This window comes from Echinops telfairi, unplaced genomic scaffold (assembly GCF_000313985.2).
Source record: "Echinops telfairi isolate 266 unplaced genomic scaffold, ASM31398v2 ScPeMD7_7468;HRSCAF=8506_0, whole genome shotgun sequence".
Classification (NCBI taxonomy): Eukaryota; Metazoa; Chordata; class Mammalia; order Afrosoricida; family Tenrecidae; genus Echinops; species Echinops telfairi.
In genome coordinates, this window is record NW_022111369.1 from 94410542 (window position 1) to 94437986 (window position 27445).

At 42.4% G+C, this 27445-nt stretch overlaps 1 protein-coding gene across 5 annotated transcripts in view; it reads right to left on the reverse strand.

Moving 5' to 3' along the window:
* Positions 1 to 1871: 1871 nt before the first annotated feature.
* RBPJ (recombination signal binding protein for immunoglobulin kappa J region) overlaps positions 1872 to 27445 on the reverse strand; it is a 142712-nt gene continuing 117138 nt past the window's right edge. For all 5 annotated transcript variants that reach the window (XM_045284085.1, XM_030888574.2, XM_030888573.2 and 2 more), the window contains exons 4-11: positions 23496 to 23661; positions 17192 to 17366; positions 12257 to 12394; positions 11953 to 12065; positions 8808 to 8948; positions 7004 to 7159; positions 6415 to 6518; positions 1872 to 6263 (exon numbers count right to left, since the gene is read on the reverse strand). In XM_045284085.1, the coding sequence (XP_045140020.1) occupies positions 5948 to 6263; positions 6415 to 6518; positions 7004 to 7159; positions 8808 to 8948; positions 11953 to 12065; positions 12257 to 12394; positions 17192 to 17366; positions 23496 to 23661 (1309 nt within the window). In that variant the 3' untranslated portion in view covers positions 1872 to 5947. The remainder of the gene's footprint in view (positions 6264 to 6414; positions 6519 to 7003; positions 7160 to 8807; positions 8949 to 11952; positions 12066 to 12256; positions 12395 to 17191; positions 17367 to 23495; positions 23662 to 27445) is intronic.

Sequence of the window (27445 nt, forward strand, 5' to 3'; positions counted from 1 at the left end):
GGTAATCTGCAAAGGCACAGGAATGGCTGGGGGGGGTGTCATCTGTGCTGGCTGATTAGCGTATGGCAGTAAGCGGCATGTGGAGATGAAAGCAGACGCAATCACGCTAGGAAGGCCTTGATGCACCCACACAGCTCATCCCTGCTGGTGATGGGAGGTGCGTAGAGAGGACTCCTGATCTGGGTGACCCACATATATAATAGTCAACTGCCCCAGGTTTCCCAGCTGTCATCTTGACAAGAGCAGGCCGGAAGGCCTTTCTCCTGCTAGTGGGTTCAAGCTGCGATCCTCCAGTCACTAACCGAGGGCTGGTGCCCCCAGGCCTCCTTCCAACTCAAACTTCAAAGAAGCAAATGCTAGGATTTCACATTTGCAAGTACAGCCCATCCCCCAATAGTAAACGCACCTGCAGATGCTACAAATTGGTTGTGTTTCGTGTGCATATTTTTGGTTATGGTGAAAACCTCCTGTTCTGTAGGAGACTCATTTTCACTGGCATCTGGGTAGCCCAACACTGAGATTTGGAGTGGAGCTTGTACGCATGAACAAGGCAGCTCTACGCACTGAACACCTACCTACCAGCCGTACACCGAAGATGACCGCTGCCTTTCCTTTTGTGAAGATACGCCCCTCCCTCCCCCCACTTTATCGCCATGCAACTAAATATAGTTTGCCTTCTCCATTTTTCTAAATGGTGACAATATATTTCATGTGTCTTTGGGAAGGCAGACCTCAGGAAATGATCCCTTACAGTAAGGGGTTAGATGATACAGGTTCTTAAATACAACAAAGCCACCCTCGTGACATAGTGGGTTATGCATTGGGCTGCTAATTGCAAGGTCAGCAGTTTAAAACCATCAGTCGCTCATGGGGAGAAAGATGAGGCTTTCTACTCCCATAAAGATTTCCAGCTTTGGAAAATCACACGAGCATTTGTACCCTGTCCTATAGGGTTGCTCTGAGTTGGAATTGACTCCGCAGCTGTGAGAGATCCGAGTTTATATACAGCATACACTATATGCTCTTGTGTACACCAGACCAAATAAATGACTGCCCACTTTTGGCAAAGCTGTGTGGTAGTTACATAATCTCATGTCAATTTGAGGAGATTAAGAATGAAGGAGTGGTCTCTAGCCTGTCAATCAGGTCACAGCCTGATGCCTCCTTGTGGGCGTGGCTTTCTCATGAGGATTCTGGGACTTCCTCTCTTCCTCCCTGTAGGCGAGACGCACTCTCTCTGCTACACATTCTTGTGGACAAGCCACATGGAGCCACGCTGACGGCAGCCAGAGTCCTGGAGATGCTTCCACTGCCATTGGATTCACAAGACTCTTCGTCCACCGGCCTGTGATCTTCCTGCATTTGGCATCATCACCATGTGTTGCGTGAGTCTTAAGAGGAATTTATGGACTAGTATTGGACATATGAGCTAATATTGGACTTAAGGACTTGATCTGGACTGGGCTATTTTCTCAATATGCGATTTTTTTTTATACAAATCTTATGCATATACGTGTGTCCTTGGATTTGTCTCTCTAGTCGACCCACAGCAAGCTGTGGCTAAAGGGCATTCTCCAACTTTGTTGTGACTGGCTTTAATGACCCTGAATTGGGAGACAGGCCCCTTGAATGACAAAGCTCCCGCCCCCACGTACAGGGGAAGGACACCCCTTCCCACACAAAGCACCTCTGTACTAACAATAGGTAGGAAGGCATTCAGACAGCTTTCATCCTGCTGTGGGGCCTGGGGCACGGCAAAGCTGGAAACACACAGACTGTCATACAGAATTTAATTAGATCTTTATGAAGTATTCTGAAATCAATGGCGGCAAGTAATACATGCATCAGGCACAGCCAACAGAAGACTTTACAACGGTTTACAGTTCATTTTTATTTATTCCTCAGAACTGCCTGTATTGCAGGTTTCTCATAGATGAAATATGGGGCTGGGCAGATGTTCTTTTTTTTATTTTTATTTTTCCTACAAAATTATGGTATAAATTGCTCCATTTTCTATCTTATTGCTAATAAACCTTACAGGCGCACAGTCTGCAAAATAAACCCCTTAAGGACTGAATGCATAGAGCATGCTGCAAGGTTATAAGAAATAAGCTTATTATTATTATAAATAAGCAAAAAACGAGCAGATAAACCCATGCCTGGGCCAGCACAGCACTGAATGCTGGTGAACATTGATCACATCGGGGAAAGGGAGGGAGGGGGGAGATATTAAGAGGAGACACTGTTCAGTCCTGAAAGTGTTAACTAGAAACCCTAATATATTATTGTTTCTAACCATCCACTCCACGTTTCAGTGCTTGAAAACAGAATCACAAGTCTGGCACAGAGAGCGACAGAGACCCCGCTGCTTCAGACAGCCTGGAATAGCATTCTGATTTGAAAAGAGAAAGGCCCTGTTGATTATCTAGTTAAACAAGAATAGTTACTTCTCTTTGTTCTCAATAATAATAAGGCATTGGGAATTATCCAGGTGGGCTCAGATGAAACCAGTTTAAATGGGTGGGTGGGAAAGATCCCTAAAACTTAAGAAGAAAACAAAACACACCAATTGTAAAAAAAAAAAAAAAAAGTCTATGAAGTGAGCTATTGAGTTCATAAGCATATTGGGGGGAGCGGGGTACCGTGCGTTGGCAAAGGCATAAGAAGAAAGTCAGCAGCAGGTACGATGCTAGTGTTCAACTTAGAAATCACACAAAATAGAAAGGGTCTGTCTCCACCCAGCCTCCATCTATCCAGAGACTTCCACCTGCCGTCTCCATCTGCAGAGGCAGCCCAAGGAAAAGCTAAAGAAGACCACTGGGTCACCGGCTCTGCGTCCATGCGCCTATGTCTAGACATTGCATAGTCAGGAGGCTTTCAGACACAGGTTAGGAAGCAGCGCCCGCACGTTAACGGGCACAGTCACCGATGTGCCAACAGCCAGCCGCTCAAGCCAGGGCAGGACTGGGAGGGGAGAAAAGAACCCACAAATCCAGAGAACAGGTTTTGTTTCTTTTAAAGCAGCTGACTGACTAAAACAAACAAACAAACTGAGAAAGAATAAGCTAGACCAGATAAATCATTTCACTCTCTTGTTTGCAGTATGTAGATGGCATTTTATAAGACAGTTGGGGCAAATGCCCAAAGCACATTCTTGGACTTTCAGACAAAACCAGGAAAGGATGCGCAAACTAATACTTCAGTGATCTCATTGGAAAACAGGATACTGACATGAAATAAAAGTTCACTTTCATAAAGCCACAAACTTGCAAAAATTACTCTGAGCTGCAAAGCCTGGAATGGCCTAGCTTGTTCTTTCAAAAGCATCTCCTATCTTGCTATTGGTGAATTTAATATAATTTTTTAACTAAACACCAAACCAAAGACGTGGAGGAAACTTGTGGCCCCTTCAAAGTCAAGCAGCACTGAAAGCAGGTCCACGCTCTGAACAAAATGCACCATGCGCCGAGCCTGGAGAAGCAGTGCACCGCGAAAACAAAGATAAGGCCACGAGTTCTGCCCTTGATCCGGACATAGCGCTGAGGTGTGAGGCAGGGTTAGTAGATTCAAGAGAAGCTAGTGACTAGAGTAGATTTGAAAAGAGAAGGCTAAGGGGTTGACTGAAGCATCAGGGGAAGGGAGGGGAGGGGAGAGGAGGGCAGGGGAGGGGTACTTGTCAAGGCTCCGGATGAGAAAACTACGATAATATTGAATGAACTACCTCCTTGTTTCACAGATGAATTTCACCTGAAAACTACAGAAACAGGTAAAGATGGTAGAAATTGCATGGCAGTGGCAGGGTTTGAGCAAAACAGTGAATGAACGAGATAGCAAAGCTGATATAAAAAAAACAAAAACCAAGCTGACATAAAAAAAAACAACCAAAGGTGCACTAATCATGGTTTTGTTTTTAAGTCTATAGCTGGACACATTACCAGGAGAGGCCAGTCCCTAGTTAACGACATCATGCTTGGTAGAGGGCTGGTGAAAGGGAGGCGTAACTCTCAATTAAACAGATCGATACAGTGACTACAACCATGGACTTACAGATAACACTATCTGTGAGGCTATGACAGGACCGGGCATTGTTTTGTGCTGCTGGTTATAGGGTCACTGGGGGGGAGACCATCTCCGCGGCACCTAACAACAACATAGAGATGGATGGCAATATCAAGATAGGCTAGCGCTCCATCAGGAACCACTGTAGGGCATGACAGATTTGCAATCTTAAGGTACATGGAGTTGCATTCCTCAGGTACCTATGGGACAGTAAAAGCTTACCGCAGTCTAGAGGTAGTTTTTACTCAAAGAGGATGATTGTATTTCCTAGACGGTGCCCTACAACCTGACACAGGAGGTTCCTGTCCTAAACGCCCAACGAGTCGGCGGCAATGTCTAAGGAACCAAAGGCGTCATCAGAGTCCAGCAATGGGAGCAATGCAGAACGGCAGGGGACCTGAGAGACCAGCACCCTTAGAGGGCCCGGATCTGGCCTGGATGGAAAAGAAACGGGAATTTGTGGACCCGGGGAGTACAGGTGTGGAGATGCTCAGTACAGGGGGCCAGGACAAGAGATAAGTTATGTTTTCATCATCTTCAGCTGATTCTGTAGTATTGTACTGGCTCCCAGCTATTTTAGCTCATCATCTAGAAAGGCATGTTTTAAGATTATGACGATGTTTTGGCCTAGGCTACAAAAAATAAAAACAACAAAAAGTAGAGATAATAAAAAAACTTTTGCTGAGATTTTCTTTCCTCATCATACAATAAAACCCTCCCTACCCCCGCCCCTCATCTACCTGTGGGCAGCAAACACTCCTCCCAGCATTTGTCAACAAGCCAGGAGGCAGCCTGCTGAATGAAATCACGGGGAAGATTTCAAACTCAAAATAAAATGTTTAACTTACACACACATAATACAAGTTATGTACAAGAGCAGGAGAGAAAGAGAAACCTGAACAAATCCTGGAACCCAGATATGTCTGTGTCTGAGAAAGGGGTCGAACACCAACAGGGAATGTGCCATTCCCTCACTGACGATAGCATGGCCACACTGAATGTCATGTCAGTGCTAGAGCTTCTTGAATGGCCACTATAAATACATTGAAACAACGGCAACAGGAAAACACTGGAATGACTAACAGCAGCGGCCGAGAACAGACACGAAGCTAGCGCACACTGCATGCACTGCAGGCAAGGCAGAGGCATTTTTTTTAAAGCTTTTGCAGACTTCATATAATCTGGAAAAAAAAAAAAAAAAGATGCAGGCCTTTACAAGATTTGACTAGCTGAAATCCAAACCACTTCCACTCATGGAAAGTTACTTCAGCTTAAAAATGGTTCCAGCCTCAGGCCACACAAAAACCAAAGGCAAAGAACCTGGGAAAGTGTGGTACTTAGATTAACCAGGCCTGGTCAGCCATGGAACTGAATGTACTTCAGAGCAAACGCTCAGAGTGGGCGCCAAGAGGAACAATCTATTTGGTAACAAAAGGTGTACTATATATACTGTAATATAAAAAAGGTAAGGTGAACATGTACCTTTTGCTAAAGCTTATACAAGGTCCTTGGTCCATAAAAACTATGTTAGTTTGCTTAACTCTCAGTCCGGCCATATTTTTATTTCTTGCCCATTTAAACAAAACCAAACAAAAAACAACTGACCAAACAGATAAAAAACACCGCTGAAAGAACCGATTTCCAACAGGGTTCTTACACTTGGCAGCTTGCTTCGTTTGACGGCGGCTTCAGCATTGCGAGTCAGCTTTTGCAGTGGCAGGAGTTTCAGAATCGTATCACCTGACTGACAGGAAAGTTTTCCCAAGAAACCACAAAAGAATGTTCGTTTTTCTCTTTTTTGTCTTTCCTTTCCTTTCCTTCCTGTTTTATGTTGTCTGTCACCTTTTTGCAGCACTCTAGTCAGTTTGAGTCCTGGCCAAGACGGTAGTTAGGACACCACTGTTGCTGTGGACGATGTGACGCTGGTCGCATTTGTACTGCCGCTTGTGTAAGCTCCCTCGCTGTTTGTGCTGGACTCACTGGGGGGCACTTGGCTTGAGCTGGCTCGAAGGATGGCCCCTGCGGCACTACAGTGCGGCCGGGGCCCTGGTTCGGGGGTGTAGGTAAAAGTAAGGCTGGTGGAATAAATGATTCCGTCATTACGGACCAAAGTTACTGGAACTTGGACTGGCTGCCGGACCCATCTCCAACCTTCTCGGAATGCAGAAATGTCTGGGACAACGCACAGCATGCTCTCACCACATCTACGGGGTGGGGGGAGAGAAACAGATGACTTCCAAGCACCTGAACAATCCCCTCACATTTCAAACACAGGCTCTACAACATGGGTGTACAATGCAAGCCTGCCAATGCCCCACCTGCCTCAAACACTCAGGGCGGGCTTGTATCAAGTACCTGTACATAGTTTCCGCTTCGACATCCCCAAACCACACTCGTAAATTTGGAGTGAAATTCTGTCCTGTTAGTTCAAGCATCGCGACGTCCCCGCCACCATTCAACTGCAATGCACAGAAAATCCGAAAGACATTTAGGAAGCTAACATTTTTTTGTTGGAAGTATACAAATCGGTTTCTGGTGCAACTAGCATTTGCAAATCGTAATTAGACTGCTTCTTTTAAATGGCAATGCCCAAACATTCCAAGGCTACAAACCAAGTATATTTCCCTTATATACTCGTGGACAAGCCGAATTTTTCAGCACATTCTTAATGCAGTTTTTGTGGTAAAATTAAGTGCCTCGATTGACATTCTGGTTGGCTTATCCTCCAGTATATATGGTAAATGGGTTCTCATGCTTCCGAGTATATCCCTATTTTCCTGTTTCATCAATAAATGGTGCAAAATAAAAACCCCAACTTATCGCAAGGATTTGGAACAAAATCCACACTATTGTGGGGGGAAACAAACGACATGACGAGGCATAGCAGAGAAGAGTTGCCGAGAGCTAAGAGGAGGGAAAAGGTGCTGTGCGGGTCAACACTCACCTGAAGGCTTTCCACGACAGGCACGGGAGTGACTGGGGCAAGGACAGGGCCCATTCCCTCATAAAACGTGTACTCTGCCTTATCTGTGCTGATGATTGTCCACGAGGCGCCATCATTTATCATCTCTTTATTTGGTTCTTTTGGGCAAGGAGTGGCCTTAGGAAGGGAAAATGTGTGGAAAAGGAGCTTTACACACCTGTAGTAGTAAAGGCATTTTTGCAAAGTAGTAACAGCCATAGTGAAGGAAGGGGGATTCGGGAATCCTTCCAGAAGCTCCCCCAAAGCCTGGGCGTGGCCAATGTCGACATAAACCCGGGCAGACATGCCGCTGGAAACCCAGCAGAGCGCAGCATTGACTGCACCGCTGTTCGAAGACATCACAGTGACAACACCGGCAACAATGCTCAGGGCACACCAGACGGAGCAGTTTCTTTCGTAAAAGATCAGTCTGTGGTCTCTTGGGAGAATGGAAGGTACCTGTGCTCACTCAAGGTGAGCCCTGTGCTGGCGAGCGAGTGCAACCCAGTGCTGGACTATGGAGACCCCACCCCTACCCCACGTGGGGGCATGCAGCTCTCTGGAACACAGTCCCTATGTTTTAAGAGCTTTGTATGAAACAGTGACTGTCCTGTGTAGTCATTCGCTCAGGTAATAAGTGTTCTCATGAAAGCTTTCTTCAGTAAAATGTCCACTGAAAATAGCCTTTGAAACAGGTCACTACAGTGAACCCTCGTTTATCGCGGTTAATCGGTTCTAGACCCTACCGTGATAAATGAAATTCCGCGAAGTAGGATTCCTTATTTGTAAATCAAATATTTTCGTAGTTAGAGCATAGAGGACATGAAAAAACACCCTTTAGTCACCATTACACTCGTATTACCCAATTTATTAAACGAAAAAGGGAAAATGCAGTAAAACATTTTGGACATTACAATTATCATTTATTATTTATTATATTATGAAGTACAACGGATGGAGCGAACGGAAGACTCATTCAAGTCGAAATGGCGTGCAACCTCCACGATTTTCTTGCCATCTTTGATCATATCCAAAAGTTTTACCTTTCCTGGATGGTGAGCATCTTCCTCTGGCGCTTATTTTTATTGTCAGAAGGCTTAGAAGAAGCAGCTCGTTTAGGAGCCATCATAGGGCTTAGATAAAATTTCTTAAAAATCGCAAACAATTACAGTACACTGTACAAAAGCAAAAATGCATCTGATACATTGCGATGCAGACAGAAGCGTGTACAGTATGAGCCAATCAGTGGCAGTAATGACAGAGCATGCGCTGTGACGCAAAAACCGCGATACAGTGAAGCCGCGGAAGTCGAAGCGCGAAGTGGCGAGGGTTCACTGTATTATTATTTTGGGAGATCTCCCTGTCAATCGGATGGAAATTATGAACTGTTCCTCCCCTCCCCCATCAAGATGCACACATCTTATATATTTGCATATAATCTCAGGGGTTTCTGTGAACACCCCCCCATCTGGTTTGGGGCATCTGAGGCCACTCTTTGCACCCCCCAAAATCTGGTTTGGGACACTCGGGGGTCCCAAATATGAACTCCTGAACAGCTTCTCTGACGGTATTTTCAGAAATGAGCTCTCCCCTGAAAGAGGATGCTGTCACCTTGTCTGAGGACACTGGACGGCAGGTAGTCTGAGACTTGACATAAATACTCGACTACATTTTCGTGTACTTTGAAGATAATATAACATCAAATTTAAGAGTTTCCTACTTCTAGAAGCAGCTAATGTCATCATTTGCATATTTTTAAAATGCCACCAGTAATTTACAAACTCACCTGAAACTGGATGATTCTCTCTTGAGAAAGGCACAAGTACATTCTTTCTGTGTCCTTAAGGTAAAATGCGCATTTATGGAGCTGCGAGACGGGGTCATCTGCATCCAGTAAGGCAGTCTGCTTGTCGACTTTCCTAATGATCTGCAGTCCAACAAGCAGACATAAAAGGTTACTCACAGAGCAGCCCAAGCGCTCACCTGCTCCACGCTCCCAAGCACAGGAAGTAGGGACCATAAGGATCCGCCCAGAGTCGCGCATGATCCTCGGTGCATCTAGCAAGCCCCCAGGTACTGCTAGTCTCCTTTGAGTAGCAAGACTCAGACGATTGCTCCACAAAAACACAAGGACAACAATGCCGCCAAGAAAAAATGGGGCAGGAGGGCCATCTCTAGAACCCTACTGTGGCGAGCTCACTAGTGCAGTCACTTCTCAAAAGGAACAAGGTGCAGAGACTTGGGCGAGCAGGACTGACTGAGCCAGAAGCTGGTGTAAGCAGCACTCCGAGCAAACTCAGTGCCATTGATCTGGTTCTAACTCACAGCAACCCTCTCAGGACAGGGCAGAACTGCCCCTGTGGATTTCCAAGACCATGATTCTTTATAGGAAGGAGCTCATCTTTCTTTCCCAGAGTGGTTTCGAACTGCTGACCTTATGATTAGCAGTCCAAAGTGTAACCACTACACCACCAGTGCTCCTTTTTAAGTAGCACAAGGACTGGGTTTTAAAGGCACTGGGAATACATGGTATGGGACACTACTAACAGGGGTAGCCTTGTCTGTAAGGAGCTGGCTGCCATCAGTCAGATGAGTTAGAAACATGCTTTACTATCAAGCTGTTCTTTTAGCTTGTTTTTGAGTTAGAAGCCTCCACAGTTAGCATGAGGATTCTAGGCTCAAAATGGTCAATGAAAAGGTGATGTGTGTGTGGCGGGGCAGAGGGCGGGGGGTGTCAGAGTGAAGACACAAAGTCCATCTGTAGGCAATGGGACATCCCCTCACAGAAGGGTCACAGGAAGAGACGAGTCAGCCAGGGTGCAGTATAGCACCAAGGACACACACAACATTCAACTCTAGCTTCCTCCACCCCACTATCATGACCCCAGTTCTACCTTAGAAGTCCGGCTAGAAGGGAGCATGTACATTGGTACAAATGGGAGCTCTCAGCACATGGAACCCAGGACAGATAACCTCTCAGGAATAAAAGTGGGAGTAGCAATACAATGACGGTACGGGGAGAGTGGGGGGAGGAGGAGAAAAGGGGAACTGAACACAATGATTGATGTATAACCCCTCTCCCCCCAAGGGGGATGACCAGAAACATGGGTAAAGGGAGACAGCAAACGGTGTAAGAGATGAAAATAGTAATAACTTCTAATTTTTCAAGGGGCCACAAGGGTGGGAGGGTATGGGAGGGAGGGAGGGAAAAAAAGAGCCAATACCAAGGGCTCAAGTAGAAAGAAAATGTTTAGAAAATAATGATGGCAACATTATGTACAAATGCGCTTAATACAACTGATGTATGGATTGTTATAAGAGCTGTAAGAACCCCAATAAAATGATTTATTTTTAAAAAAGAAAGAAAAAGGTGATGTTCAAAGCAGGCAGCATACTGGTATTTCACACCAAATGGTAAATGAAAACACTACTTTCAGCATTGGGTCTGTCTTCCAAGCAGTGCATACTTGTGAACAGTGGCTTCCCCACTTGTTTTTGTGGAGTGCATCTGATCAGAGGCAGAGACTCAGAAATAGGGTGTCTGTGCTGCCCGCATGGACTGTCCAGAGCACCCCCGCAACCTCAAGAGAGGGGCACACATCAAGAGAGGTGTGAGGCTGGGCGGAGGGATCTGTCTGTCTTTCCTGGGGTCCCACTTTCCCAGAGACTATTATCATTAGCCTCAGTTGCAAGATTTCACAAATTGTGCGTTATTGCATGGTGCGTATATTAGCTAATTAAATTGAAATGGGAATAAAAATTACCTGGAATGAGCATAATATAGAAACAAAGTATAAAAGCCAAAACAGAAGAACAAAGGGGGTTGGGATGTTGGGTTTTACTTCAATAGTTACAGGTCAGCCCAGCCTCTGCTTAAAGAACCAAAGGAAGAAACACCATGATGGGTGTGTGTGTGTGTGTGTGTGTGTGTGTGTGTGTGTGTGTGTGTGTGTGTAAAAAGAGCCGCAGGAAAATAGTGACCCCCAAATGCTCTACTACTTCCTGGCTCCTCACCCTGGGTCAGATTTGCACTCCAGCCCCTGACCTTGAACTCTTAACAGAGCTAATTATATTCTATTCTAGAAAGGGGAGGGGGGTGGGCAGAAAAGTTGTTTTTACAGTTTCCAGCTCTTCTTAAACTGTGTTTCACTGGGGTTGTGTAACCGAATGCGGGAGTTGCAAAAAAATTGGCAACAGTGAAAGGTTTCTGAACTCGCAAGGACCCAAATTTAATTCAAAATCAAATACCTACTGAACTCTCTGGAGGCACCGTGAGCTTGCTCATGCTGGGTGACATTTCTTGGGCCAGAAGGGAATTTGAGTGGAAAAAGTTTAAGAAGCCCCGTTACCTAGTGAACCAAACCCTAGACTTAGGCCCCAGAATAAGAAATACCAACATAGCCGAATTTGTAAAAAATCTACCCTCGTGGAGGAAGTAAGGGAATACAGTACACACAGTGCTATTTTTAATGGGCGGGTTCCTCGGCTGGTGGACGCTGGACTCTGGAGATGCAGCACGCACTGTGGAGACGCTGTGAAGTGTGTCTGCCTGAGCTGCGCACTGTGATGGATTTGCACTGCCCTCTCAAGAACACTTTCAGATACGTGTCCAAGAAGGAAACAGACCGTTGTGAGATAACAGAAAGAGTGTAACTGGAAGTCATGTGGTTGTCTGAAAGCACTTCTGAAATAAGGTGGGATATGTGTCAATTATGAGTAATCATAATGAATGCCTTTTTAAATTAAAGTCTATTATTAAAATAGGATGAGGGGGTTTCGAAAAGTGTGCAGAAAAAAGTCTGCCTCTTTTAATTCCATCTTTCCCAGGAACTTTTGGAATGAAAACTCCTCCCGTTTTCCCATTTGATGGTGGCTTTCCTGTTGTAAGAATTCATTCTTGCACAGGCAGCAATGCCAGAAGGGAGCCATACCAATCGTGGGAGCGCCATGCCAGTAACTGAGCACACAAGCTTGACTGTCTGTCCATAGTGGATGTAGCCATCTCGGACCGTAAATTCTTCTCCTTCGGATTCATCGTCATCCACTACATTGAGGGGAAAGAGACCAAATTATCTTTTTTTTAGATAATCGTGAGTCAATGTAGAAAAATGGCACACTGTCTTCCCTTTTTAAAAACTTTCTCCCCACCCTCACCCACATTCTCTAACACATCGTCAATAAAAGGAATTTAACAGTTTCACAGAAAAAGCATCCAATGCCCATCCGTATACTCACAGAGATGAATGTAGAAGGCTCCCCACTGCTGTGAGCTGGCATGAAAATTACCTCCTTCCACATGCAAGTATCTGGTACTAACGGTCTGGGAGCGAAGTCGATTAAACAGAGCCACCTTCGTTCCAGATGCAATGCACACTGCAAAGACAAGAAGCTCAGGTTGTTCTGTATTAAAATTTAACATATTGAATCTGATATTACATTTTTTGACTTCCCAAGAAAATATACTAAAAACAAACAAATTTGCTGCCATCAAATCAATTCTGAATCATAGAGACTCTATAGGCCAGAGTAGAACTGCCCTTGTGGGTTTCCAAGAGTTTAACTCTTTCCGGCAGTACAAAGCCCCTTCTTTCCCCCGAGGAGCCACTGGTGGTTTTGAACTGTTGACCAAGAGATTATCAGCTCAACAAGTAATCACTACACCACCACGGCTCTTAAGAAAATATAGATAATGAAAAAATAAAGTCAAAGAAACATTTTCTGCCAAACCATGAACCCACTGCCATCAAACAGTCATTTGAAAATGAGAGGTATGCAGTATGTTTTCTGCAGTGCAGTTCATGAACAGGAAAAGAACTGTCAAACGTTTTAAAATATGCGATATTGATTGATTTGTAGTTGTTGTTAGTTTCCTTTGAGCTAGCCTTCGGCTCACGGGGACCATGTCTGGCATAGTGGGACTCCAGGGCAGTCCTTGGCAAGCAGAATTTTGATTCACACTAACTGAGAACAAAATGGCATCTTTTGAATACTGGCTGGATATGTGATGGCACAAAGAAATCCTGGATGGCTGTTTTCTATGGAGTCATGGCATTGTGCGATTGCAGCAAACACCAAGAGAGGATATCCTGTCTTCTTCTGATAATACAAATGCTGACAGGTGATGCGATGCCTAGAATTTGCCATAAACTGAATTGGGGAGGAGAGTGGAAGTGGGTGAGGCCTAGATGGAGCTGAAACAAGACTGGCTGGAAGTCAAAGCTTGGCCAGTGAAGGTACAGTCCAATTAACAGGACATTTCATTTAATAATGAAAATCTGTTCACTTTGACATGTATTTGAGGTTTTCCATGATACAGAGTAAGTAATAATGACTGGATGGACTAAAACACGTCTGGTATGAACAAAAACAAAAGAATACATTAAAAAACAAATACATTCAAAATATTTGTTTCACATATGAACTAGTTCATGAACTAGAAAAATCACCATTTGCAGCCCTGAATGAAATCATGGGTGTAAGTAGTCATTGTTAACAGCTATTAAAACCGTCAGGTAAAATTTGATAAGAAACTTTATTGTGGCTGTAGTACTAGCTAACAGTTGCGTTGACTGCTCAATGTTCTCAAACTACATGGGACAGCCAGATACGGTATGCCTTCTGTGATGCAAGTGGCTGTCCACAGAACCAGCCACTTCTGAAAGTCTCCGAACTAGTCAGTTTACAAACCTGAGCGCCAACGGAACAAGCTCACTAACAGCATCAGAAAGCAATGAGCCAAATCCAGAATATGGAACCAACCCCACAAGAAAAATGATCCAGCTGCTTCAACAAATAAATGACACCAACGAAAGGGGGTTGGAAGTGGAAGGGTGGGAGAGGAGTGAAAATCATTACAGATTAAAATGTGTGGACCTCGTTTGTAGCCAAGCTTGAACAAGAAGCCTATGAAAATCAACTATAAAGACATTTTAAACGCAATTTGGTAAAGTGTGTGGATATTAATGACATTAAAGAACAATTGTTAACCTGGTTAGGAGTTTATGCTCAAGAAGAGAAGTCAATGTTGAAGGTGTCTAATATCCAAAATATGTAAAATATTTTCTATAATTTGACCAAAAAAAATACGAACAATTTGATCAAAAAGTAGGCAAAGAGCTTTTTAAAGCAGATATTCTGTAAAGAGGATATTCAAATGGTGAATAAGCAAATGAACAGATATAATCAGTCATTAGCCTCAACCACCGCTAGAAGCTGACTTGGACTCACAGTGGCTCCACAGGACAGAGTAGAATTGTTTTGTAGGGTTTCCAAAATTATAAATCTTTAGTGGAAGCAGACAAACTCATCTTTCTCCTGAGGGGTGGCTGGTGGCTTTGAACCACTAAACTTGCTATTAGAAGCCCAATGCTTTCACCTAGTGTACCACCAGGGCGCTTTCATTAGCCTGCCATCAAGTTCATTCCTGTAGAGCAGACAGCCTTATCTTTTTTCTCCCTTGGTGTAAGCGGTGGACGTGAACTGCCGACCTTGCAATTAACAAACTACTGTTTACCCAACAGAGCCACCAGGGATCTTTCATTCCAAAACCAAAATGTTCTTCAGTCAATTCTGATGCACAGTGACCCTATACAGTAAAATTGCTCCTTTGGGTTTCCAAGGCTTTATAGAAGCATAACATCTCACCTTTCTCTTAGGGAGCAACTGGTGGGTTCAAACTGGTGACTTTGTGGTTAACAGCCAAATTCAAAACCCACTACACCAAGCTCAAAACCAAATTCGCTGCCATCGAGTCAGTGTCGACTCAGAGTGACCACCCTATAGGATAGGAAAGAATTGCCCTTGTGAGTTTCAGAGACTCTAATTCTTAGTATACTTGTGTGTGTCAATGGTTACCAGGAATTATACATATATAAAATGTTGAATTGGTATATGTTTTGTTGGTTTTACGATTAAAAAAAAAAAAAAGGTAAGTCATAAGCGGGATAAATAATTGAGATGAAAAGAATGGGACCAATGGTTCCAGGGGGGATACAGGAGAAGGGGAGGTGGGCGAGAGGAAGGTTGGGGGGAGGGGGAGGGGATCAACCCAGGGACAAGGGAACAACAAGTGAACTAAAATCAATGGAAGGAAGGTCATAGGATGCCTGGTGGGGCTTAATCAAGGGCAATGTAGCGCGAGGAATTACTAAACTCGAATGAAGGCTGAACAAGATGGTGGTAGAAGAGGAAATAGAAGAAAGAACCAGGAGGCAAAGGACTTTATAGAGGTCTAAATACAGGCATGTACATATATAAGTATATATATAACGAGAGGGGACTAGAACTATGTACTCAGATATATATATATGTTAAGAATTAAGGTTGCAGATGGACATTGGGCCTCGACTCAATACACCCTCAACACAAGAACACTTTGTTCTAACAATCTGGCATTCTGTGATGCTCACCTTCCAGACATGATCACTGAAGACAAAATGGGTGCATAAGCAAATGTGGTGAAGAAAACTGATGGTGCCCAGCTATTAAAAGAGATAGCATCTGGGGTGTTAAAAGCCTGAAGATAAACAAGTGGCCATCTAGCTGAGAAGCAACAAAGCCCACATGGAAGAAGCATACCAGCCTGTGTGATCATGAGGATTTGATGGGATCAGGTATCAGGCATCTAAGACTCAGAACAAAATCATCCCCAATGTAAATGGTGGGAGAGGCCATGGAGTGGAGACCCAGCCCACCTGTAGACATTTGGACATCCCCTCACAGAGAAGAGATGAGCCAGTCAGGATACAGTATAGCACTGATGAAACACACAACTTTCCTCTAGTTCTTTGGTGCTTCCTTCACCCCACTATCATGACCTCAATTCTACCTTATAAATCAGATTAGACCAGAACATGCACACTACTACAGATAAGAGCCCACCAACATAGGGAATCCAGGATAAATAAACCCATCACGGCCAACAATGAGAGTAGAGATCCCAGAAGGATTAGGGGAGGGTGGGGGGAGAAAAGGGGAATTGATCACAGGATCAATCTAGAACCCCCTCCCAGGGGAACCAATACCGGAAAAGTAGGTGAGAGGCGACAGAGGACGATGTAAGATATGGAAATAATAATCTGTAATTTATCAAGGGTTTGTGAGGGAGGGCAGGCAGGCCAGGGAGGGAGGGGGAAGAAAAGGGGAGCTGATATCAGGGGCTCAAGTGGGAAGACAATGCTTTGAACATGATGATGGTGTATGTGCAAAGGTGCTTGACACACTGGATGAATGTATGGGTATTTTAAAATAAAATATTTTAAAAAGGTAAATCAATATTGCAGAAATTTTGGTTAATGATAAGATGCCCAAGATTCACATTAAAATATTTCAGTAATTGGAGGAAGTGGTAGTGGTGATGGAGCTAATGAACACAATTGGTAAAACATGTTGTGAGACTGGGTGGTAGTTAAAATACTTCCTCCCTCTTGTGTGCATCTGAGAGCTTTCATGACAAATGAAAAGAGGATGGAGTGTGAGACAGAAGTGTACACATTAAACAAATAAGCATATTATAATCTTTGATAGTTTTTTTTTAAAAAACGGCTGTGTTTAGGTTTCCAGGATGACCTGCCAAACACAATTTAATGTAATAACAGTGATCCCCAAATGGGTTCTTTTGACTTTCTAGGTGAATTAATTCTTTGGAAAATGAGAGCCTTCTTGGGCATTATAGCCCTGGTGGCACGGTGGCTGGTTGGGCTGGTAAGCATAAGGTCAACAGTTTGAAAAAGGGGCTTTATACTCCTATAAAAAATTAGTCTCGGAATCCCATAGGGGCAGTTCCACCCTGGCCTATTGGGTTGCTGAGTCAGAAAGTTAGTTTTTTGTAGGATATCTAGCATCACTGGCCCAGACACCCAATGCCAACAGCACCGCTTCTAGTCAATTTGCCAACAAAAGGGAAAACAATCTCCCATTTCCCCAAATGTCCCCAGGGAATAGCACTCTGGTAGAGAAACACTTCCACAGACCAGGCACTGTCCGCTTTCTGTAAAATTTAAATAAATAAAGCAGAAATAATGACTGAATGTGACATTTTTCAGATGAGGGGCCATAAATTCATTAGTAAAGTATATCTCAGTAACTTTAAATAGTTCTTTCTTTCTTCTTAAATCACAACACTAATTGGGAGCAAAAAAGAGAGGGAGGGAGAGAGAAAAATATACATACAGTCAGCATTTTTCAAGGACTGTTTCTTTTTGGAAGGTTTGGAGATAACTTTTATCCGCTTGCTGAGGAACACACCAATGTCATCACTATTGCCATAGAACATCTTCACAGATAACATGAAGTGCTTTCTCTTGTCGGAATCAGATATGTACAATGTTTTGGCTGTGCAATAGTTCTGTGGGGAAAAAAGGGAAAATTTTAACAGCATTCAAACTCTGCTGGTTATGTACTTGTACAATTTGGAATAGTTACGGCCAAGTTTTATCTGGGCAGTCATTCCAATATTCAGCTGATGAATTCTACTACAGAAATTACTGAAACTGAGTATCTGAAAAGAAAGACCAAAGCGTCCCTTTTTAAGGCTGTACTAAGGCTGTAAGCTCTCACCCTAACAGTATGAAAATAGAAATCAACAATGCTAAGAATGAGAAAACACAATAAACAAGAAACACACACCGAAAGTCAATATTGCACAATTGAAAGGGGGAAAAAAGGCTCATTGAAGAAATAAAAGGCAACATTTCAAAATTGCTAGAATTGAATGAAAACACAACATACCAAAACCTTTAGGGTAGAGAAAAAACATTCCTCAGAGGGAAATTCAAAGTAAAATCATCTACACTAAAAAGTAAACCCAACATCATTAACATACACTGAATAGCAAAGGAAGAACAAAAGCTACCAGAAAAGAAAAACAGCAAAGAGCAGGGCAGAGAAACAAAAAGAAAGTAGAAAATAATACAAAAAGAAGTCAACCAAACCACAAGTTGCTTCTTTCCAAGAATCAATAAAACAGACAAACCACTGCTAGACAAAAGTGAAAAGCACGAGAGGAAAATACCCAAAACGGACAGTACAAGTGACCACGGAAAACCTAGATGAAATGAGCAAATCCCTGTCTATCCAAACTCACACAAACTGCGTGTCTATAGAAAACAGGAAGACAAATAGCACAATCGCAAAACAAGCACAGAACACCAGCAGAACTTTCACCAAAGAGGGCATCCACACAGCCAACAAACCTATCACAGGACATTAACTACACTAGCCATGGGAGAGATGGGAATGAACACACTAACGAGATGCCATGTTACCAAACAGCCAACCAAACAAACAGATAACACATTTTGATGAGAAGGTGGGGAGACTAAAACCGATAACCATTGCTTATGGGACTGTAAAATGACTCAGCCTCTATGGGAAATGGTATGCCACTGTCACAAAATAAAAGTGGAAATAGAACTGCCCTGTAATCCAGTAATCCCACACCCAAGTATATACCCACAGACCTAACAATCATGGACATATGCAAACCTATGTTCACAGCTGCATTTACTCACTATAGTATACACATGAAAACCACCCAAAGTGTTCATCAATGGATATGCAAATTGTGGTGCAAACATACAATGACTAACATTCAGCAATAAAGGACACTGATGAGCTCATGAAACATTAATATGGATGGATCTAGTTTATAGAGCAGTGGTTCTCAACCTTCCTAATGCCGCGACCCTTTAATACAGTTCCTCATATAGTGGTGACCCCCAACCAAAGAATTATTTTCGTTGCTACTTCATAATTGTAGTTTTGCTACTGTTACGAATTGAGCGACCCCTGTGAAAGGGTCGTTTAACCCCCAGGTTCACATTAAAATATTTCAGTAATTGGAGGAAGTGGTAGTGGTGATAGAGCTAATGAACACAATTGGTAAAACATGTTGTGAGATTGGGTGGTAGTTAAAATACTTCCTCCCTCGTGTGCATCTGAGAGCTTTCATGACAAACGAAAAAGGGATGGAGTGTGAGACAGAAGTGTACTAGAAGGTAAAGTGAAGTTAAATATATAAAGATAAATATGATCCGCTTTTATAAATAAGAATATATGTAATATAATAAAACAATGTTCACTGAAGTTTATAAAGAAGGGGGGCACTGAGACTTATTTGGATTTTATCTATTCATCTACCCATCCATGCACCATCCTTACTGGTGATGGAAAAAGTGACACTGAATATGGATGTAGTGTGAGCACCAAAATCAAAATCAGATTCTAACTCACACTGACAATAGGAACAACGCAGAACAGCCCTCCTGTGGGTTTCTGACACTGGAAATACTTCCAGAAGCAGAAAACCTCATTTTTCTTCTAGGGAGCAGCTGGTCAATTTGAACAGCTAACCTTGTGGTTAACAGCTGAACTGGTAACCCACTATGCCATCAGGGCTTCTGGTAATGAGCACAAAGTAAAAACGAATGCTTGAGGGCACAGAGATAGGTGTAGGCATATCAGTAGATGAAGAGGTATAGTCGAGTACACAGCTGAGAACACCAAACTCACGGTCATCAAGTTCATTCACTCACGGTCACAGACTAAATCTTTATGGGAGTGGACAGTCTCATCGTCCTCCCATGAAGGAGAAAGTGGCAGTCTTAAAACTGTTGACCTTGCTATTAGCAGCTCAACACTTAGTACACAGAGCCACTAGGACTCCTTCTACAGGTATAAGGTTTATGTAAACACAAACACATAAATGCAGGCATACCTGTTCACTCAAAATACAACTAAGGATACCCCGCAGGCATAACTGAATCCCTTCCAAGGTTGGTTTCCTGGTTTTGAACACTTAGGATTATAGTCTTAGGGCATATAACTCAGTCAGCTGGGATAACATACATCATAAAAAGTACAAACTGCATCCTAATGAGGTGAAAAATGTCTCATGTCTTAAAAGCGCACAATGGCCAGCTAAGATACAGCTATGGGTCTCCACTCAGCAGGAGTGTTACGGTATATACTCGTGTATAAGCAGAGTTTTCCAGCACATTTTTAATGCAGTTTTTGTGGTAAAATTGGATGCCTTGGCTGATATTCGGGTCGGCTTATACTCGAGTATATACGGTATATAACCCTAAGAAGGTAACCAAAACTCAAAAGAAGAAAATCATGCCTCAGAAGAAAATGAGATGGAAAATGAGATGGGACCTGGCTACCACAACCAACCCTTCTGACTGTATCTCAGTAATATCGTCTCAGATAAATGGGAGACACTGTGGGGGAATTCTAAATGTCTTCTCTCTTTCTGAGGCACACTTTAAGTCTAGACAGGCTCATCCTGAGACTACCTTTTCGTAAAACAGCATGGCAGACAACGTGAAAGCTATTACTCATAAGACGGTGCTCCACTAAGAAACCATCAGTATGAGACCCAACAGTCAGCAATTACACAAAAGTACATGAGGAGATAAGGGAGCAAGGAGCCTGGAGTACTGGAAATAGGAACTAAACTTACTGTGAAAATGCTCAAAACACACAGACACACAATAGTTAAAAATAAACTAATAAAAAGCAGAGCAAAGGACACTGTCATTTAAGAAGTAGCTACTGCCTTCTTAGTTAAACAGGAACAATGTAGTTTACGTCATTTCTCAATAAGTTATATATTTTTAAATATATGCCGGGCTGAATGTTTTACATCCAATTACATTTTTGTAATAAAAAATGTAAAAGCTTTCTTTGCTGTTGCAAAAGGCAAAAGTAAGCTAGAACTACTGGACTGCCAAGTACAAAGTCGGCAGTGGGAAACCTCAGCCAGTCTACTCTGTGTGGATGCACAGCCTCAGAGCCCAGCTCTACCATGCCGTCAACGCATCTAGTTCACTCAACTAGATGGCAGGGAGTTTGTTTTGTTTATAATAAGGGGAAATGAATGCAAACTACTTGAAGTGCACAGAAATGGGGAATTGTTACTGAGTCATTCAACGTACTAAAGCTTTAAAAAAAAATGGATACTAAAATTAACACTCGTTCACTAATACAGGCCACATTCGCTTCAGGAATTTTAAAACTGCACGTAATCTCATAAATCAGTTTTGAAAAGTTTAACTTAAAATAACTCTTCAAAGACTTGATCTAGGACAATGGAAATTGCATTGAAAATGAGGAAAAAATGGGAGATCCAATGCTGCCAAAACATTGTATTAAAAAAATAAAATGATGCTCAAGCAAGAGAGTTCTGGAGGTTGTAATAATGTACTATTAACAAAACACAAGTAGGCAAATTATTTCCTAACGTACAAGGGCATACCCCTCAAAAGTGGAACTGCACTGGGTGGAGCAGAGCTTTTGTAGTATGCATTTTCCCCCGCTAGGCGAACATCCAGCAAACTCTCTAGTTTTCCTGGTAGTGTTTCATCAATAGAATTGTATCTCAGAAGAATTATAGAAGTGAACAATGAGTAAACATGACAGTGGGGCAGGAGGAAAGAAAAAGGAAAAGGAGCAAAGAAAAAAATATCTATACAGGTATACATATATGTGTAAATATATAATTTATTTAAATACAGGTGTTTGTTTATGTATGTATATAAATGCAAATGCAACAAGGAAGCAGATGGACTTTGGGCCTCTACTTAAATCTTACCTCAGTACAAGAATGGTTTGCTCTAATAATGTGACATTGTGTGATACTCACCTTTCTGACACAATCACTGAAGCCAAAACGGGCGTATAAGCAAATATAGTGAAGAAGCTGATGGTGCCCGACTATTAAAAGATCTAGTGTCTGAGGCCGTAAAAGTATGTAGTCAAACGAGCGGCCATCTAGTAGGGAACCAACAAAGCCCACGTGGAAGAAGCACGCCAGCCTGTGTGATCATGAGGTGTGGATGGGAAAAGGTATCAGAAGTTCAAGAAGTCAAGCAACCAAATCGATGTGAAGGGGTGGGGTGGGAATGTAGTGGAGACCCAAAACCAACCTGCAAGTTAACTGGACAGTTCCTCTCAGAAGGGCCACCCGGAAGGGATAACAAATCCAGGGTGTGTTATAACACCGATGAAGCACATAACTACCCTCTAGTTCTTTAATATTTCCTCCCCTTACCTTTATGGGTTTTATTTGTTTTACCTCATTAATCATGTTAGACTTGCATGTTCATTTGTATAATTAAGATCTGAGTAACAGGACTAATGGTTCCCTGAGGGAATGGGAGGTGAGCAGCTGATAACACTGATGCCCGTGGAACTCCACTAGAGGGGTAGCAAACTACAAACAGAATTATTCGTAAATGGATATAATAGATGGTGTGAGGTGTGGCATGCATGCATGGATGCATAAATACACAACTGGATAAATGGTTGAGGACGATAACGGGGAGCCGATATCAGAGAGTTCAAAAAGAAAGAAAATGTCTTGAAACTGATAGCAATTTGCACAACACTGCTTGATGTGACTGAACTATGGAAATGTTCTGATATCTGTAAGAGCTCCCAATAAAATGATTTTTTTTAAAGATTCTATTCCAAGGAGGTTCATATTATGGTTTCTTACTCACATGGTATCTGTAAAATGACTCAATTCAGATTTATAGAACCAATCCCCAGGAGCAAACCCTCCCGACCCCATCTCTGGGGCCAAGTTCAACACCACACACTAAGTTAATAACGCACAGATGTACTGAAGGGTGAAATGACTTTTATTTTTAAAAACATTCCCGTAGTCATTTAGATCTGAGCTAACTAGTTTTCAAATTTTACTATCGGGGGAAACAAGAATAAATTCTAAGTTAATGAAAAAGCATTCTTTAAAACATTAATGATATCAAAGAAAAACCGCAATGGACGAGAAAATCTGGGCATGGCTGTTCTTGTCGAAAGCAGATTTCTGCTCTACTCTGGAGCTAGAGGAAAGAGTGATGATCATTAGCGTAGGATCATTTGCCCGGGTAAATGCTTCTAAGAACTTGCCTCTAGTAGTCCTGGTGTGGTCCGCAACCTGAAAAGTGTTAAGCTCGAAACCAGCAGCTGCTCCTCAGGAGAAAGGTAAGACTGTCTATGCCGTAAACTCATGCAGCCTCACAAATTCACAGGGGCACTACAGATAGGGTATGAGTTGGAAACAACTAGAAGGTTTAAAAAAAAAAGGACTAAGGGAGTTGAGTAAAAACATTGGTGAAGTGTGTATTTCATAAAAATGTGAGTGTCATTCTTCTGCCAGGCCAGGCAGAAATGAGTACTTTATCTCTCTCAAATTTACGATTGGCTTCAAATAGGACCTCAGAGTCTCAGCCTGCTAACATGTGTAGCAAACTGAGGAAACTCACAGCAAGCCACCATTAGAATAAATAGCCTGAGGTGCATGAATCTAAACATCAATGGCAATTTGAGAGGTATATTTCTGGTTCTGCTTTATATATTTAACTCTTATTAATATATATTTTAAAAATCACCATAAAAACAAACATGGAAACGGCATACTGGGTCCATTGAGCTTGTAAAAGGAAGTACCAGCATGATCTTGATTTACCTTTCCTTCCAAGTTCAGCTGCTGCATTTCTTGGTCACTATTTCCTATTCCAATAAATGCACACGGCTGAGACTCTTGTTCCGAACAACCATCGCGTTCCATTTGTTCTTTTTTTTTCTTCCATCCACTGCCCATAAGGTACACACAAGGAGGAGGGCAAAAAAACCTAAAGATGTAAAAGCAATGCGATTAGATTCAAGGGAGCATTAACCATATTGATATGCACACAAGCTAGCTCCCAAAGAAAACTGTGGGTGAAGCCTTTTGTGATGCAAATATCTTTATCCAGAGCAGAAAAGGCAAGTCTTCTAAGAAGACTACATGGCATTTGTTCAGGTGAACAATGAGTTGTGCACTCACCTAGACTAGAAACCTTTTAAGAGTAGGGGGGCATCTTGTTAAGTGTTCACTTATTCAGTGTGTTTACTATTGGGGTTCACCAAATTCCATATACTCTACCTTGCTGAAAAACATACTACACTACCACAGAATCTGCAATGATTAATTAGAGCTGACTCAAAGGATGTATTTGTTAACAATGGCATTACTGTGTTGGCTAGTGTATTAACTTGATTCTGTAGTTAACCTAGAAATTAGCATTAGAGCAATGCCCAAGTAGAAGCTTTCAAAATACTCATGAAACTAAGTAAATGAAAACGTAAAAAGCACTACTGATCTGATATTCCAAACACCTGGTACACTGGAGATGATTGAGAAATATTTTGGGCTGAAAGAACAATAAACTATTCTTTCAACTCATAGGCTACTCTACCCACAAGGTTGCTTAGCAAGGTGCCCACAACCACCCCAACAAATCCTTCCCATATAGAATGACCTCCTTATAATCTGCTCTTGAGCAATTCAAAGAAAAACAAACCCAAAAACCACCACTGCCACCAAAACCCCTATAATTAAATTTTTTTTATATATTTCATATCGACATATCTTACTCATTCCAATGTATCCATTCACATACAGTTGTTGTCCAATCCCATCGGGTGAAAACCCCTCTAATTTAAAGGCTAGCCCAAGCCCCATTATTTTACATGGTTCAGACTATCAGTCCTTTTACAGGGTATGATTTATTTTGTGCTCAGTTATACATGATGCTGTTACATATTTTAATATTTATGCCATGTCTCCCCAAGGGTAAGACTGCATTTTTCCATTTTCGTGCTCAATAATCTAAGAAGCGAGACTCCATGCAGAAGACACACCTTGCTTACTGAAAGCTGAGAGTTCTCGAGCACTTCCTGCTGAAGAGCAGTCTTCACTATGGATTAGACCTCAACGTAAGAAGACAAAACTGACCAACTGAAACAAAAACCACCACCTTAACAAAGGGAGAAAAGGCTGAAGTTGCCACAGTTATATTTTGCTTGGATTCATAACCACTGCTCACGGAAGTCAAGAACAAATTACCTATTTGTTACACAAGGTAAATATGCTGCAAAAGACCTTTTGAAAGTATTCCAAAGTCCCAGGTGTTCCTTTGAGGGCTACCACTTGCCTAACTCTCGTCATGGTATTTTCAGCTGCCTCACATGCATGTGAAAAAATACGGTTAAGTGGACAAAGAATATGGAAGAAAGAAGAATGATGCATTTGAATACTGACTACACTATCAACCTCCAAAAGAATAAACAAATCCGTCTTGGAAGAAATACAGTCCAAATAATCCACAGAGGAGGATGGCAAGATTTCTTACACACGTCAGACATGGTATCAGGAGAGACCAGTTCTTGGAGAAGAACATCCAAATCTGGTGACAGGTCAGTGAGAAAAAGAGGAAACCCCTCAGAAGATGGACTGGCACAGTGGCTCCAACAACGGACTTCAACGTATGAATTGTGAGGGTGACACAGGCCCAGGAAGTGTTTTGTTCTGTTGTGTGTAGCTCTGCTTGTTTGTTCACTATGAGTTAGAACTGAATTGCTGGCACCTACCAACAAATTTGTACCAAGGAACATACAGTGAAATATAAACAGCTCAGATAAAAGCTCCTGTCCTTTGGACATTTTAATGATGGTTTTGCACACAGACACAAACACACACACACACAGCAAAACCGTATTGCTATTTGCCTCACTTGTAAAATATGAACAAGAATTCTCATAAACTGTTGTTTGATGTTTGTTGTTGACTTCAATTGTGCCTACTGCCCTGTTCCACCCTGAAAAAAAATGTCCTGCGCCATTAAATATGACCTTTTTTGATAGGTGTTATTTAGGTGAACATAAAATCAGACTGGAGTAGGGAGGGTCCTCACCCTCATGACAAAGACAAACACAAAACACAATCACAAAAGACCTGTCTACCACAAAGGAAATACCTGGACCGCCTCAAAGGCTGGCAGAGACCCAGAAGGATCTCCCCTGGAGCTGTGAGCTTTGGCGGGCCTACATTCTGAATTTAGACTTATAGCCCCCTGAGCTAAAGCAGTAAATAACTGTTCTTCACAGTCACTCAGTGTGTGGTGGTTTGGCTATGGCAGTCCTAGAAAGCCAAGACCAGGCTTAAATGAATTGGCCTGTGTAATGTACTTAGCACACTGAGAAGCTGGTTATGTGTCAGCTGTTATCAATATTCTTTCTAATTTAATTCTCACGTGCTATTCATGCTTCTCTTGTGGCATTAATCCAATACCACCGCACCCTCTAACTCTTTCTCCTAGTTACATCTTGGGAGTCTGTGGTACATTTCTTACAACTGATGGACCATGTTGTTACTATCTGAAGCCCATGGTTGGCATTAGTGCTCAGAGCACTGAATAGTACTAGGGGTTCTGACAAATGCTAATGGTGATTGCCAACTGAAACAGTAACGCTCCTCTGGCCCCCAAATGACCCATGCTCCATTATTCACACCCTCCACCACCAAACCCTAGCACCCTTGTATTTTTTTCTGCCCCATCTCCACAGTTTCGCCTTTTCCAGATACCATATACCTGGAATCATCAATTGTGGCAGCCTAGTGGACTGGCTTTTCACTGTACAATGTCATCCCAAGTTCTGTGGGGGCTCTGGGAGGCTGGCCAACCCTTTTGTTTTCGTCGCAGAATGGCATTCCAGTTGGTTTACCCATTCATTCACGGAAGGGTATCTTGGAGTCAAATAAAATCTTACCATCTGTTTTAACATTTCATTTGTAAAGATTCTGAGACACTTACTTGCTGCTATTAAGAAAAGTGTAGGTCAGCTGATATCAGGGGCTAGAGTAGAAGGCAAATGTTTTGAGAATGATGAGGGCAGCGAATGTACATATGTGCTTGGCACATGGATGTATGTATGGACTGTAATAAGAATTGTACGAGCCCCCAATAAAATAACTTTTTAAAATAGTGTAGTTTGCCCCGTGGGCTAAATAAAAGTAAGTTCACATACTCTCTCTGTCTCTCGTGGAATTTAGATTTTAATTGAAGAAGTGGACAAAGAGGTGAATGGGTCAAATAATGCGTTCCTTCTGTTCTCTGGTGGTAAATATTGTGTTTAAAAAGTAAAACAGGGAAATTATTCATTTAAATGAGAGACCAAGCAGTCAGTGTGGTGACAACAGCTTTCTCCTCATCCTGTCTAAAGTGCTTTTCAGACACGGAACAAATGCCGGAAATCCAGCACCACAACCATAATCACTTACATTCTGATGCAAGTGACTAACTGCCCATCGAGCATCACCTAAATAGTGAGGTTACTTCTATAATGTGATGATGCGCTTTCTTTAAACACCTCATGAGTCACAGTTTCATTTCCACATGTTTAAGCAGTTAGCACAAACAGAAGATAACACATACAAGCAGAAAGGCAACAATACAGACAAAAGATAGAAAACTAAGGGAGTAAGGATAGGTGGGCACTTAATTAACAGGAAAAAAATAAAATCCACCTTTGATTTTTTTTTTTTTAAATTTGGAGAACTGGTCAATATGAATGATTTTGTTTTGCTTTAGGCTT